The sequence below is a fragment of the Heptranchias perlo genome, chromosome 11 (assembly GCF_035084215.1).
Source record: "Heptranchias perlo isolate sHepPer1 chromosome 11, sHepPer1.hap1, whole genome shotgun sequence".
NCBI lineage: Eukaryota > Metazoa > Chordata > Chondrichthyes > Hexanchiformes > Hexanchidae > Heptranchias > Heptranchias perlo.
This window is the reverse complement of record NC_090335.1, coordinates 8,495,497-8,508,511: the sequence shown is the minus strand read 5'-3', so window position 1 is coordinate 8,508,511 and position 13,015 is coordinate 8,495,497. Positions and strand designations below refer to the sequence as shown.

Sequence of the window (13,015 nt, the reverse complement as noted above, 5' to 3'; positions counted from 1 at the left end):
CTGTCCATCTCTTCTCGAATGCCTTTCATACTGTTTAACTCTCCTCCACTGCTCTTCATTGGCCTTTCTCTGTAGCACTGTGCTCTCTTAGTTCCATTCCTACCTGGCCCGAGACAGTTATAATGTTTCCTCATACTGTACCAGGGATGAGGGACTTCAGTTATGTGGAGAAACTGGAGAAGTTGCGATTGTTCTCCTGAGAGCAGAGAAGATTAAGGAGAGATTTGATGGAGGTGTTCAAAATTATGAGAGGTTTTGATCGAATAGATAGGTAGAAACTGTTTCCACTGGCAGGAGGGTCGGTAACCAGAGGACACAGATTTAAGATAATTGGCAAAAAAGCCACGGTGGAAGTAAGGAAAATTGTTTTTTACGCACCGAGTTATGATGATCTGGAATGCATTGCCTGAAATGGTGGTGGAAGCAGATTTAGCAGTAACTTTCAAAAGGGAAGTGGATGAATACTTAAAAAGGAAAAAAATTGAAGGGCTACAGGGAAAAGAGCAGAGGAGTGGGACTAATTGGATAGCTCTTTCAAAGAGTTAGCATAGGCATGGTGGGCCGAATGGCCTCCTTCTGTGCTGTATCATTCTATGATTCTATGTTTCTTCTACCGTGCTTACAGAGTTGCTATCGAGTTGCTGGCCCACTCAATGTTGTCACTTGCAGGCCAAACTCTTTCAGCATGTTTTCCATGTACAGGGAGTCTGTTCTAATGAAGGGGAGAAGCTTGCCTCATAAAATTTGACTCAGTCAGCTCTCCCCAATTCCTGCACTGCTTGTCCATGCAGCAGCCAAGTGCAGCCCTGCTTTTACAGGACTGAGAAAATTGCAGCTTTATTTTACAGTGTCTGAGACCTCTTGCAGACATCTCTCCAAGTTCTTTCACTGGAGAAATGTACCATTCCACCACCCTCCCCCATTCAAGAGCATGGCCTATGACTTGCGAGCAGTGTCACAGGAGATTTGTTTGTGTATGTGTGTATATATATATTTATGTGTATGCCAGTTGCACTTCAAAGTGTCAAAAGGATTTAATAGTTTTTTTTAAAAAAGTACGGCAGTTATTTCATGCTGGTTTCCACAGATCAGAGGCCAGAAATTTACACTCTTGCCAATTTGCAAACTTCCATCAGCAAAAGCAATTAAGCTGTAATTGACCAAAGGATTTGCCTATTAACAATTTCTCCTTGTAATCTTACAGTGAGAAGTCCAATTATACATAGTTGCATTGTAACAGCAGAATATTACATTGCACGTTGCTTAGTGTAACACTTCCATCCTTATAAAACAGTGCATCGTCCAACTTGCCTTGACCGATGTGAGAGGAGATGCTGTGGTAGTTTTATGCTTCCCTCTGTTCGTTGTAACCTTATTTGTTTTTAAACAAAAAATTCACTGAAGATGTCTATTCTCTTTTTAGCACATGGAGGTGATGGAGGATATGCTCAAGGACTTTCTGCTTGGAGAACATCTTCTTCTGGTTGGGAATCAGGTGAGCCCTTATTTTGGAACGAGTGAATTTCTAGTTAATTGCATTCTCCCCTTCTGCCCTCTCTTTCCCCCCCCCCCCCCCCCCACACACACACACAAAAAACCTCAGGATCAAGACATTTAAAATGTGACGTTTTGAATAGTAGACTAGTCACACTTTCAAATTAACAGATAACTGTAACTTCAAAGTATTTTAACTGCCTCTCCATAAAAGGCATAGTTGGAAATCATAGAATGTTGCAGCGCAGAAACAGACTATTCTCGGGTCTTTGCTGGTGTTTGCCTCCACATGAGCCACCTTGACTACTCCCACTCCCCGGCTCATTCCTATATATATTGTTTTTGGTAGAGAATCCCACATTCTAACCATCCTCCATGTAAAAAAAAACCTCCCCTTTATTTTTGTGACTATCTCATTACACATTCAGAGAAGGCTTCTGTTTATTTTAAGACTGAATGTAACCCAGGTGTACCTGTGAAATTCGAGGTGCCACCCATCTTGTTCAAAGACCGTTACGGCATATTGACTGGATCAAATCTCAAACAACCAACACTTGTGTATCGTGACGTGACAGCCCAGATATAAAGTAGCAAAACCCTCATGTGCAGGAGGCTGCCTCCCTGTCGGAGACCACAATTTTCAAGTGCCTCCTTGCATTGCTGTAACTTGAAAAGGGTGCCAGGGACTTAGTGAGTACCGCGCAAGTCAGTAGTATTACTTTTTTTCTAAATATTGCTTTCATCCTCCTTTATTGGTTGAAAAATGGGTACTTTCCAGCCTTAGCAAATCCGGCTAGTTTAGTACCAAACCTGTGCCCCAAGAAGTCGCAGCCCTGAATCACATCAAGCTGTTCTTTTGCCGCGACTGTAGACCTAGATTAAAACTCTCTCTGATTTTAAGAACACTTTCAGAGGCCCCAAGCTTAAATGTTAAGGGCAGAGTCCTCCTGGATCATCTGTTTGGATTTTGCCCTTTGCAATAAAAGAACCTGTACTTCTCGACACTGCTGTTGTGCAGGCACACGCTGATCTGCTAAGTTGAGAAGCTGTTCCAAAATCTGTGTCTACGATGATATGGCCACTTGAAAGCAGGCATTGCAGAATAACAATTGGGGGAGAGGGGACAGGAATACTGGAATACTGGCTGATTTTTTTTTTCCTTTCCTCAGCCCCGACACACTGAGGCCAGCTCTAGGTCCCCCATTGCTGAGATCCAACACGATCAGATTAGAAATTGAAGTCAAGGAAAAACTTGCATTTTTGTAGCGCCTTTCACAACCGCAGGACATCACAAATTGGTGCACAGTCAGTGAAGTACTTTTGAAGTGAAGTCACTGTCATAATGTAGGGAAACGCAACAGCCAATTTGTGCCCAGCAAGATCCCACAAATAGCAACGTGATAATGACCAGATAACCTGTTTCAGTGATGTTGGTTGAGGGATAAATGTTGGCCAAGACACCGGGAGATTTCCCCGCTCTTGTTCCAATAATGCTATGAGATCTTTTACATTCACCTGAGAGGGCAGAGGGGGCCTCGGTTTAACGCCTCATCTGAAAGACGGCACCTCCGATAGTGCAGCGCTTTCTCAGTACTGCAGTAGAGCCTTGTATAATGAAATTATCCGTATTTAACAAGATTATTTTACTGACACTTCTAAAAGATACAAATAAATCCTGAATATTTTGCACCTCATATTTTCTTTGGGGTCATACTGAGCCATATGCACCAGAACGGTATTGAATCGGATCGCTGTCCTGTGCTTTCTTAGCTGATCTCAGTCAGAGCCCGAGTGGATGTGTTTCTCCACCTCCCCCTCCCACCCCCTCCCCATGGTTGAATAGTTTATAATGCTCACTGAATTGTTCACGAATGAGGAATGGCACCTTAGGCCTGGAGGCCGCTTCCATCTGTAAACTATAAACTGGGATACATCACTGCCTTCATGGAATGAATGGAGAAAAGGGAGAATAAAACTTTACTATAGTCGCATCCTTAATCCATGAATAATTCACAATAATTCAGCAATCAAATGAATCTTTACCTACCTGCAGTGGAAGTGCTTGGGTGTTGTTGAGTACTCTGAGGTGTGTTGGCCTGGTTATGACACCTAAGCTCCAGCCCTCCCACGCTGCTGTACTCATAATCTTGTACTTTCTAACAGGTCTGACTGTTGACACCACTGTGTCAGCCGATGAGTTGCATTGTCAGCCAATCAGTTGAAGGCGGGGCAGGACTTACGGCAGGACTCACAGCAAACAGTGTATTTTACAGCAAACAAAGTCTATTTACTCAGCAAACAGAGTCTGTTTAAACAGCGTACAACAGCAGTCTACAAAGCCTATTTAAAAAGAGTCTCCACGAACAACAGCAAACAGAACTCATTAATACACTGCAGCAACTTCTCCTGATAAAAGTCGGTTGATTTCTGCAGCAAAATGCAGTGAGTGGAGGATAGTTAATAATACAAATTATGTGCCTAAAATCAATCCCAGTCACTTACAGCAGTGTGGTCTCCAGGTGTGATTGACAGGGGAATTATGCAATCATCTCCATTCTGGCTGGGAATAGTGATGTTGCTATATGCAGCTTAGAAAATGAGCAAATAATAACTCAGAGTACGGTCATTAATCATGTGGGTGGATTTGGAAGTTTGCGTAATTCAGCAATCATTATGAGCACAGTAAGCCACAAGTAGCTCACACCAGCAACATCAAGGAATTAATGCTTTTTGTTTTAGCACACGCACCTTTCGAGAATCGACTTTAGCTCCCATCCCTAATTGTCATTATATTTAATTTGTAATTCCGTTTGTGGAGCACTGGTTAATATCGAAGTTATACTTCTCGAATCATAGAATGTACAGCACAGAAGGAGATTATTGGGCTGACCAGGCCTATGCTGGTAGTAGATCTTCAACTGGATCTATCAACTCAAATCCCATTTCCCTTCCTTTTCTCCATTTCCTTTTATATTCTTCCTTTGCAAATTGTTAACCAATTCCCTTTTAAATGATGGTTCTAATCTCTGCCTGAACAGTCCCGTGTGGTAAAGCATTGTAAGTTCTAATGACCCTCTATGTGAAAAATAATTCTTTTAACCTTCCCCTTCGTTCTTCAAGTGATCATTTTTAGTCTATGCCATCTTGTTACTGATTTTCCAACCAACAGAAACAATCTTGCACTATTTGCTCTCTTCAAATCTCGCAAAATGTTGAAAACCTCAATTAGATTCCACCTTAACCTTCTCTGATTCAGTGCAAAAAGCCACAACTTTTCAAGCCTTTCTTTCCTACATTATAACAGTGACTACAATTCAAAAGTACTTCATTGCTGTAAACATAGGAAGATAGGATCAGGAGTAGGCCATTTAGCCCCTCGAACATGTTCCGCCAGAGAGTTCCAAACTTCTACCACCCTTTGCGTGTAGAAGTGTTTCCGAACTTCACTCCTAAAAGTCCTGGCTCTAATTTTAAGGCTATGTCCCCCAGTCCTAGACTCCCCAACCAGCGAAAATAGTTTCTCTCTACCGACCCTATCAGTTCCCCTTAGTATCTTGAAAATTTCAATCAAATCACTCCTTAATCTTCAAATTTCCAAGGAATGCAACTCTAATTTGTGTAATCTCTTCTCATAATTAAACCCTTGGAGTCCAGGTATCATTCTAGTAAATCTACGCTGCACTCCCTACAAGGCCAATATATCCTTCCTAAGGTGCGGTGCCCAGAACTGAACACAGTACGCCAGGTGTAGTCTAACCAGGGCTTTGTACAGCTGTAGCATAACTTCTACCCCCTTGTATTCTAGCCCTCTAGATATAAAGGCCAGCATTCCATTAGCCTTTTTGATTATTTTCTGTACCTGTCCATGACATTTTACTGATCTATGTACATGGACCCCTAAATCTCTTTGGACCTCCACTGTTTTGAGCTTTTCACCATTTAGAAAATACTCTGATTTATCCTTTTTTGGTCAAAAGTGGATGACCTCACATGCCTTCATTGAAATCCATTTGCCACAGGTTTGCTCATTCACTTAATCTATTAATATCTCTCTCTAATTTTATGCTTCCATCTACACTGCTTGCAATGCTGCCTATTTAATTAGAAAGATGCCCAGAACTGATGTCCTGAGGTCGTGAAAGGCGCTATGCAAACGCAAGTCTGTCTTTCTTTCTTTCTTCATAACTCTCATCCTTGGTACCCTTCTGAGTACCCTTTCCCTGGCACTAATATCTTTCCTGTAAAGGAGTGCCCAGAACTACAATCTTCAAGAATGCAAGTTTCAAAGCTTTGCTGTTCAGCTTTGGTTGGGTCATTGCAGTGCTTTGCTAGCCTTTCCAGATTTGTGCTGCACTACGTATTAAAAATCAAAGCACTAGGCGTAGTTTGCTTGAAAAAATCCATTCATTTTTAATGATGATTAAAAAATCATTATAAATTGTAGACATGGCTGTGATACAGGAGATTTTCTCCAAAACTATTTTCTGCTTCATTATCCAGTGATTTTTGTGACATTTGCATATATTTGCATATCAGCGAGTTTCAATACAAGTTATTTGTGACTTGCAATTAGTTTAAACTGCTGCTCGACAAAAGGCATGAAGTGCAGCTGCACTAATCAAATGAAAACACTTATTGCACCAATTGTAAATGTTTCATTTGAAAAAGAATATTTTCATGGAAACAGCATCAGCAGTCAAGGTTAATTTGCATGTTCACCTCACTCATATTAGAATAGCACAAATTGACACTGATAATGACCTGTGTGCTTGTGAGAATTCTGAGCAAATTTGAAATAGTTCACTAGTGTAATGAAGAAAGCTTTCTAATTAAATAACAATTCAAACAAATCAGATGACAGTGTATTTGAGTGAAAAATATCACTGTCGTGCAGTCCCTTCATTGCTTTTTTAAAATTCTGTGGTTTTAAGTGACAGGGACCATCTGATTTTATTTTGACATTCAGGATTAGGCATGTACAGAAAAGTAGTTATTCTTCACAGTAATAAATGGCATGGGATTAAGCCCAGAGACTAATAGAGGGAAGTCAAAGGGAGTCTGTTCCCTTTAAGCCAGGAGCTTTCAAGCTTATTCTCCTTATAGGTATATATATCTCAAGTTGTCAATACTAATGGATCTTGGTGTTTGACCAAAAGAAATAATGATACATTTGTACAAAACATTGGTTAGGCCACATTTAAAGCTCTGGGTGCCTCATTACAGTAAGGACATTAAAGCCATAGAGAGTGTACAACTCAGATTCACTAGGATGATGCCAGGGTGGGGAACTATAGTTATGAGAAGAGACTTGAGATGCTGGGACTATTTCCACTGGAGCAGAGAGGGATAAGAGGAGATTTAATAGAGGTTTTAAAATGATGGAAGAGTTTTGATAGAGTGAATACTCACAGAATCATACCTTTCAGCCAACGTCCCAGACTCTTCCATCACCATCCCTGGGTATGTCCTGTCCCACCGGCAGGACAGACCCACCAGAGGTGGCGGTACAGTGATATACAGTCAGGAGGGAGTGGCCCTGGGAGTCCTCAACATTGACTCTGGACCCCATGAAATCTCATGGCATCAGGTCAAACATGGGCAAGGAAACCTCTTGCTGATTACCACCTACCGTCCTCCCTCAGCTGATGAATCAGTCCTCCTCCATGTTGAGCACCACTTGGAGGAAGCACTGAGGGTAGCAAGGGCACAGAATGTACTCTGGGTGGGGGACTTCAATATCCATCACCAAGAGTGGCTCGGTAGCACCACTACTGACCAAGCTGGCTGAGTCCCGACGGACATAGCTGCCAGACTGGACCTGCGGCAGGTGGTGAGTGAACCAACACGAGGGAAAAACCTACTTGACCTCGTCCTCACCATTCTACCTGTCGCAGATGCATCTGTCCATGACAGTATTGGTAGGAGTGACCACCGCACAGTCCTTGTGGAGATGAAGTCCCGTCTTTGCACTGAGGACACCATCCAACGTGTTGTGTGGCACTATCACCGTGCTAAATGGGATAGATTCAGAACAGGTCTAGCAGCTCAAAACTGGGCATCCATGAGGCACTGTGGGCCATCAGCAGCAGCAGAATTGTATTCCAGCACAATCTGTAACCTCATGGCCTGGCATATTCCTCACTCTACCATTACCAACAAGCCAGTGGACCAACCCTGGTTCAATGAGGAGTGTGGAAGAGCATGCCAGGAGCAGCACCAGGCATACCTAAAAATGAGGTGCCAACCTGGTGAAGCTACAACTCTGGACTACATGCATGCTAAACAGTGGAAGCAACATGCTATAGACAGAGCTTAGCGATTCCATAACCAACGGATCAGATCAAAGCTCTGCAGTCCTGCCACATCCAGTCATGAATGGTGGTGGACAACTAAACAACTAACGGGAGGAGGAGGCTCTGCAAACATCCCCATCCTCAATGATGGCGGAGTCCAGCACGTGAGTGCAAAAGACAAGGCTGAAGCGTTTGCAATCATCTTCAGCCAGAAGTGCCGAGTGGATGATCCATCTTGGCCTCCTCCCGATATCCCCACCATCACAGAAGTCAGTCTTCGGCCAATTCGATTCGCTCCACGTGATATCAAGAAACGGCTGAGTGCACTGAATACAACAAAGGCTATGGGCCCTGACAGCATCCCAGTTGTAGTGCTGAAGACTTGTGCTCCAGAATTAGCTGCGCCTCTAGCCAAGCTGTTCCAGTACAGCTACAACACTGGCATCTACCCGACAATGTGGAAAATTGCCCAGGTATGTCCTGTCCACAAAAAGCAGGACAAATCCAATCGGGCCAATTACCGCCCCATCAGTCTACTCTCAATCATCAGCAAAGTGATGGAAGGTGTCGTCGACAGTGCTATCAAGCGGCACTTACTCACCAATAACCTGCTCACCGATGCTCAGTTTGGGTTCCGCCAGGACCACTCGGCTCCAGACCTCATTACAGCATTGGTCCAAACATGGACAAAACAGCTGAATTCCGGAGGTGAGGTGAGATTGATTGCCCTTGACATCAAGGCAGCATTTGACCGAGTGTGGCACCAAGGAGCCCTAGTAAAATTGAAGTCAATGGGAATCAGGGGGAAAACTCTCCAATGGCTGGAGTCATACCCAGCACAAAGGAAGATGGTAGTGGTTGTTGAAAGCCAATCATCTCAGCCCCAGGACATTGCTGCAGGAGTTCCTCAGGGCAGTGTCCTAGGCCCAACCATCTTCCGGGGCTTCATCAATAACCTTCCCTCCATCTTAAGGTCAGAAATGGGGATGTTTGCTGATGATTGCACAGTGTTCAGTTCCATTCGCAACCCCTCAGATAATGAAGCAGTCCATTCCCGCATGCAGCAAGACCTGGCCAACATCCAGGCTTGGGCTGATAAGTGGCAAGTAACATTCGCCCCAGACAAGTGCCAGGCAATGACCATCTCCAACAAGAGAGAGTCTAACCACCTCCCCATGACATTCAACGGCATTACCGTCGCCGAATCCCCCACCATCCACATTCTGGGGGTCACCATTGACCAGAAACTTAACTGGACCAGCCACATAAATACTGTGGCTACAAGAGCAGGTCAGAGGCTGGGTATTCTGCCGCGAGTGACTCACCTCCTGACTCCCCAAAGCCTTTCTACCATCTACAAGACACAAGTCAGGAGTGTGATGGAATACTCTCCACTTGCCTGGATGAGTGCAGCTCCAACAACACTCAAGAAGCTCGACACCATCCAGGACAAAGCAGCCCACTTGATTGGCACCCCATCCACCACCCTAAACATTCACTCCCTTCACCACTGGCGCACTGTGGCTGCAGTGTGTACCATCCACAGGATGCACTGCAGCAACTCGCCAAGGCTTCTTCGACAGCACCTCCCAAACCCGCGACCTCTACCACCTAGAAGGAACGGCGATAAATATATTGCCGTTCCTTCATTGTCGCTGGGTCGAAATCCTGGAACTCCCTTCCTAACAGCACTGTGGGAGAACCTTCACCACACGGACTGCAGCGGTTCAAGAAGGCGGCTCACCACCACCTTCTCAAGGGCAATTGGGGATGGGCAATAAATGCCGGCCTCGCCAGCGATGCCCACATCCCATGAACGAATAAAAAAGAAAATAAGGAAGGACTATTTCTCCTGGTTGTGGAGTCAGCGATGAAGGGTCATCAATTTAAAATTGTCACTGAGAGTGAGGAGAGAGGTTAAGAGAAATTTATTTACACAGAAGATTGTTGGAACATGCAACGCTTTACCACAGGGAGTGGTTGAGGCAGAGATCATTACATCTTTTAAGGGAAAATGCACATCCATTATTTGGATTTTCAGAAGGCCTTTGATAAAGTCCCAGATAAGAGGTTATTGTGCAAAATTAAAGCACATGGGATTGGCTATAATATACTGGCATGGATTGAAAATTGGTTAACAGAGAGCAGGAAACAGAGAGCAGGAATAAATGAGTCTTTTTTGGGGTAGCAGGCAGTGACTAGTGGGGTACTGCAGGGATCAGTGCTTGGGCCCCAGCTATTCACAATATATATCAATGATTTGGATGAGGGAACCAAATGTTATATTTCCAAGTTTGCTGATGATGCAAAACTAGGTGGGATCGTGAGTTGTGAGGGGGATGCAAAGAGGCTTCAAGGCGATTTCGACAAGTTGAGTGAGTGGGCAAATACATGGCAGATGCAGTATTATGTGGATAAATGTGAAGTTATCCACTTCGGAAGGAAAAACAGATCGGCGTGTATTATTTAAATAGTGATAGATTGGGAAATGTTGATGTACGAAGGGACCTGGGTGTCCTTGTACACCAGTCACTGAAAGCAAACATGCAGGTGCAGCAAGCAGTTAGGAAGGCAAATGGTATGTTGGCCTTCATTGCAAGAGGATTTGAATACAGGAGCAAGGATGTCTTACTGCAGTTATACAGGGCCTTGGTGAGACCACAGCAGGAGTATCGTGTGCAGTTTTGGTCTCCTTACCTAAGAGAGGATATACTTGCCATAGAGGGAGTGCAGCGAAGGTTCACCAGACTGATCCCTGGGATGGCAGGACTGTCATATGAGGAGAGATTGGGTCGACTTAGCCTGTATTCACTCGAGTTTCGAAGAATGAGAGGGGATCTCATTGAAACATATAAAATTCTGACAGGGCTAGACAGACTGGATGCAGGGAGGATGTTTCCCCTGGCTGGGGGGTCCAGAAGGAGGGGTCTCAGTCTCAGGATACAGGGTGGGACATTTAGGACTGAGATGAGGAGAAATTTCTTCACTCAGAGGGTGGTGAACCTGTGGAATTCTCTACCACAGAAGGCTGTGGAGGCCAAGTCACTGAATATATTTAAGAAGGAGCTAGATAGATTTCTATACACTAAAGGCATCAAGAGGTATGGGGGGAGAGTGGGAATATGATATTGAGATAGAGGATCAGCCATGATCATATTGAATGGCGGAGCAGGCTCGAAGGGCCGAATGGCCTACATCTGCTCCTATTTTCTCCGTTTCTATGCCTAGCTATATGGCCACATTTCCCTGAGTTTAGAGAGATGATTGAAGGACAGGAGTAAAAGGGATTTTCTTGAATGGAAAGGTGCATTAAATGATATTCTACAAGGTTTGTGTTGGGGCCACTTTTATTTACTATATACTTAAATGATCTGGATTTAGGAATTAAGGGAACAATATCATAATTTGACAATAATAGCAAATTTTGAGTATGGTAAATTGTGACCAGGATGGGGAAAGACAGCAGGAGAGGCATAGGTCGGCTAGTTGGATGGGCGGATAGGTGGCAGATGCAGTTCAAAGTAGATAAAATGTGAAATGGTACGTTTCAAAAGTTAGAAAAAGAAACGCCAATACACTTTGAATATTTTAAATGGAGCAAAGGAGCCAAATGACCGTGGCGTGCAGATAGACTTTGTTAAAGATGGGAGTGCAAGTTGATACTGTCACAAAAAGGGCAAACAGAATCCTTAGTTTTGTATTTCGAGACATAGAATCCAAAATATTGAATATGTATAAGACCTTAGACTACATTGGTTAGGAGGTAAGAGGCAGAGAGTAGGGATATTGAGTCTGTACTCCAATTGGCAGGACGTGAGCAGTGGTGTCCCCAGGGATCTGTACTGGGCTCTCACCTTTTCATTATATTTATTGATGACATAGATGAAGGAATAGAGTGTCGTATATCCAAGTCTGCTGACAACACTAAGTTAAGTAGCACAGTAAATAGTGTAGATGGGAGCAGAAAGTTGCAACGGGACATTGATGAAAGGAGTGGGCAAAACTGTGGCAGATGGAATTCAATATGGGGAAGTAAGGTTTGAGAGGGTAGATGGAGAGAAACTATTTCCTTTGATGGGAGAGTCGAGATCATGGAGGCACAACCTTAAAATTAGAGCTAGGCCATTCAAAGGTAATGTCAGGAAGCACTTCTTCACACAAAGGGTAGTGGAAATCTGGAACTCCCTCCCCCAGAAAGCTGTTGAGGCTGCGGGTCAATTGAAAATTTGAAAGCTGAGATTGATAGATTTTTGTTACGTAAGGGTATTAAAGGATATGCAACCAAGGCGGGTAAATGGAGTTAAGATACAGATCAGGCATGATCTAACTGAATGAAGGAACAGGCTCGAGGAGTTGAATGGCCTACTCCTGTTCTTATGTACATTTGGAATAAGATGTATAATTTTGGGCACTCCATTATAAAAAGGGTATGAAAGCAATGGAACTGACTCACAGGTGAGAGTGCTCCCAACTGAGCCCAGCTGACAGCATTTATTATATTCACATACTCTCAGAATGCCCTCGAATATCAGGTTGTTGGAAAGTTGTCCCAGATCCAGTTGTGAGTGCAATTTGATTGACTTCACGCTTTCTATTTGTGACCCCCATCTTAACTTATTTGGACCATAGTTTTCCATGTATCCTCGTCATGTGTGCTTCAAAGTTCTTGTTCTTTTATTTGCGCATCTGAAATCTGAATAAAATATTAAAGTAGTCGAAAAATCCCTCCAAAGGCTCTTAGCTCCTTCTTCAGCCATCTCTTCCATTGGATAAACTCTTTGGACTTGGCCTCTTTGGAACAGGATCAAAGGATTTTAGTGGAGAGTTAGCTCCAAACACGGCAAACATTTTCATGTTGTCTGATGCACGTGATTTTGAAACCCCTCCAGCTCAGCCTATGCCTCCAGTGGTCTCCCAAGAATGTTCCAATTTAACACATTGTGACCACACAGCGAGTTGCCTGTGGCCTTGGGCTTTTGGGCCAAGGAACATAATGTTCTGTTGGGTTACAGATTGTAATTCCCACGATTCTGGAGTATCTGTAACAACTCTGGAATGTAGGTCTGAGTACATATGGAAGCTATTCCTGATTTCCATGCTTCTTTATATGATTATTCTGAAGATGCACTTTAATGTTGCATTTTATCTGTGGGGCTTGGAAGTCCGTTGCTTCAAGAAATCAATGGTTTTCCCGGTGGGATTAAATTTGAGCATTAAGGTACGGTAGC

General features: G+C 43.6%; 1 protein-coding gene across 1 annotated transcript in view; it reads left to right on the top strand.

The window, feature by feature from the left end:
- The window catches only part of vwa8 (von Willebrand factor A domain containing 8), a 387,545-nt gene that overhangs the window by 171,838 nt on the left and 202,692 nt on the right, over positions 1-13,015 (top strand). Inside the window, exon 20 of the mRNA XM_067992504.1 lies at positions 1,424-1,495. Within this exon, the coding sequence (XP_067848605.1) occupies positions 1,424-1,495 (72 nt within the window). The remainder of the gene's footprint in view (positions 1-1,423; positions 1,496-13,015) is intronic.